This window comes from Ictalurus punctatus, chromosome 2 (genome assembly GCF_001660625.3).
Source record: "Ictalurus punctatus breed USDA103 chromosome 2, Coco_2.0, whole genome shotgun sequence".
Lineage (NCBI taxonomy): Eukaryota > Metazoa > Chordata > Actinopteri > Siluriformes > Ictaluridae > Ictalurus > Ictalurus punctatus.
Genome location: NC_030417.2, coordinates 1156932 through 1159431, shown reverse-complemented (window position 1 = coordinate 1159431; position 2500 = coordinate 1156932). Strand labels below are relative to the sequence as shown.

At 49.8% G+C, this 2500-nt stretch overlaps 1 protein-coding gene across 14 annotated transcripts in view; it reads left to right on the top strand.

Annotated features, from left to right (window-relative positions):
• The window catches only part of epb41l2 (erythrocyte membrane protein band 4.1 like 2), a 41401-nt gene that overhangs the window by 10101 nt on the left and 28800 nt on the right, over positions 1–2500 (top strand). For 13 of the 14 annotated variants that reach the window (XM_017455132.3, XM_017455070.3, XM_017455088.3 and 10 more), the window contains exons 2-4: positions 58–287; positions 652–879; positions 1012–1149. In XM_017455132.3, coding sequence (XP_017310621.1) covers positions 72–287; positions 652–879; positions 1012–1149 — 582 coding nt within the window. In that variant the 5' untranslated portion in view covers positions 58–71. The remainder of the gene's footprint in view (positions 1–57; positions 288–651; positions 880–1011; positions 1150–2500) is intronic. The other variant, XM_047160926.2, reaches the window with a different exon arrangement.

Below are 2500 nucleotides of genomic sequence, written 5' to 3'. Positions count from 1 at the left end.
GTTATTATAGTAAGGCATGTTCTGATGAAAGACCGTCTCACGCTCTCGCTCCTTCAGTCTGATTGGCTGCGATGGCGACAGAGGCGGGGTCAGAGGCGGAGGTGAAGAAGGAGCCGGAGAAGCAGCAGTCGGAGGAGCAGCAGGAGGTCGAACCCCTCGGCGAGAGCGTGCAGAACACCGACACGGATCCTCAACCTGCCCCTGAGAACCCTCAGAACCCTGAGAACCCTCAGAACCCTGAGAACCTTCAGAACCCTGAGAACCCTCAGGACCCTGAGAACACAGAGGTATAGTGACGCAGCAGACGATGTTCTATTGGCCGAAATCAGTCACACGGTGACCTACACCATCATACTGGTGGTTCACGAAATCTCGCTAGGTTACGTTGCCGTGGTTCATTTCTCCTCGGAGGAGTTGACATTTCGGCATTGGTAATCATTAAATAACTTAAACGCGCTCGCGTTATTCGTAGAACGCTACGATAGAGCTAACGAGCACTTCAAACAGAGCTGAGAATAGCTAGCTGACGTTTAGCTGACGGTTAAAAAAAGCGTACGATGTACGTACGTGTCCTCACAGATCAGACTCGACAGCTCACGCACACACACACACACACGCGACGCTAACGTTGATCTTCGTCACGTCTTGCAGAAAGTGGAGGCGGATCCTGCCACGCCCACAAGCCCCTCCCCTTCCAGCGGGCAGAAGAAGGACAAGGGCATCTCTCGTTTCCTGCCTCCATGGCTCAAACGGCAGAAATCCCTTGTGGAGTCTAAAGACACGCCCACTCAGACACAGGAGGAGGAGGAGCCGAAGGGAGAGGTCGAATCGCCCGAGAGGAGGGAGGAGCAGAACTCGGTGTGCAGCTCGGAGACGCAGGTGAGGGGTCATGACCTTTAACCTCACACCGCAGTCCTGAACTGAGGAACTGAGAGGAACTTCCTACTTTTCCTTTTCGTTCTGAATCTGACCTGTGTGTGTGTGTGTGTGTGTGTGTGTGTGTGTGTGCAGCCAGTGAAAGAGGAGAGGGAGACGGAGCCTGAGGAGGTGAGCGCTGTCGTGTCTCCTGTCAAACCTGGAAAGAAGATGAAGATGGTGGTGTGTCACGTGACTCTGCTGGACGGGAGCCAGTTCCAGTGTGATGTGGAGGTGAGTGTGTGTGTGAGAGAGAGAGAGAGAGAGAGATCTGAAGGAACCACATGCAGCTACACGCCTTTCTCACATCAGCCGCCTTCATGATGAAGACTCCCACAGAATGATTCCGCAAGCTAATGCTAACGATCGCTAGTCAGCGAATACCGGCTCGTACGCCGCTCGTCGCATTTAAAAGTAAAGAGGTGCTACGTGTGACGTCACTCGCTAAACTCGCGTGCAGTCGAGGGGTCACTTCCTTTCCTTTTTCTTAGTCCGAGACTAGTTGTTAGCCATGTTAGCCACGAGCTAGTTAGCTGTTTTCATAAACTTTCCGTGAAGGTGTCAGAATGTTAGCTAGCAGCTCCAGAGCACAGAGCTACGTTCGTGCTATAAAAGAGTCTTTACAGCTCCGTGTGTGTATGTGTGTGTGTGTGTGTGTGTGTGTGTGTGTGTGTGTGTGTGTCTGTGCGCTTTTTCTTACTTCTTCCTTGTTTACCATCTAGACCTTTTGTCTGATGCATTGTCCTGTCTGTGTGTGTGTGTGTGTGTGTGTGTGTGTGTAAGATGAGGAAGTTTAATTCTGTTGAATAGATGACTGACCCCCCCCCCCCCCCCCCCCCCCCACACACACACACACACAACTTCTGCATTTACACTTTGTGCAAGTTAGCAAACAAATAAGTTCCTTGTTAGAGGGCGTGGCCATGCTCGATCATTAACAGGTCACATGACGTAACCTGTGCCCGTGCTGGCAACTCGATAAGTTGCGTTAAACCCCCGGACGTGTCACTAATCCCGTCTGATTGGGCTGTAGACCGTCTCCATGTTAAAACATCACTAATAAAAGCAGTTGCTAAGCAAAAAGTAAAATTATGCGAGCGGCTTAAAAAAAATTCCTGGGCTTCCGAAAAGGTTCCTGAGCGTTTTCTGAACTAAAACGGTTCCCGAATCAGTTCTCGGGCTATTTGAAAAGAGGTTGAGTTCCTGAAAAGGTTCCTGAGTGAAACAATTTTTGGGTTCCTGGGTTCCCAAAAACAGTTTGTGGGCTTCCGAAAAAGTTCCTGGCCATCCAAAACATCTCCCAAATTCCTTAAAAGGTTCCCTGAAAAGAAGTTCCTGGGTTCTTGAAACGGTTCCGAAGGGCTTGCAAAAATTTCCTGAACTAAAATTTTTTTAAATTGAGAGTTCCCAGGTTCCTGAAAATGTTCTTTGCTTCACCCAAAGATTCCTGTAAACAGTTCCTTAAATAACTTGAATAAAATCCACGTAAACGCGTCCGTAACGAGAACCGTTGCCAAGCAACCACAACGTTCAGTCGGTGCGACTGTGCTTAGGTTCCCACCAGCTAGCACATTGCTAATGGGGG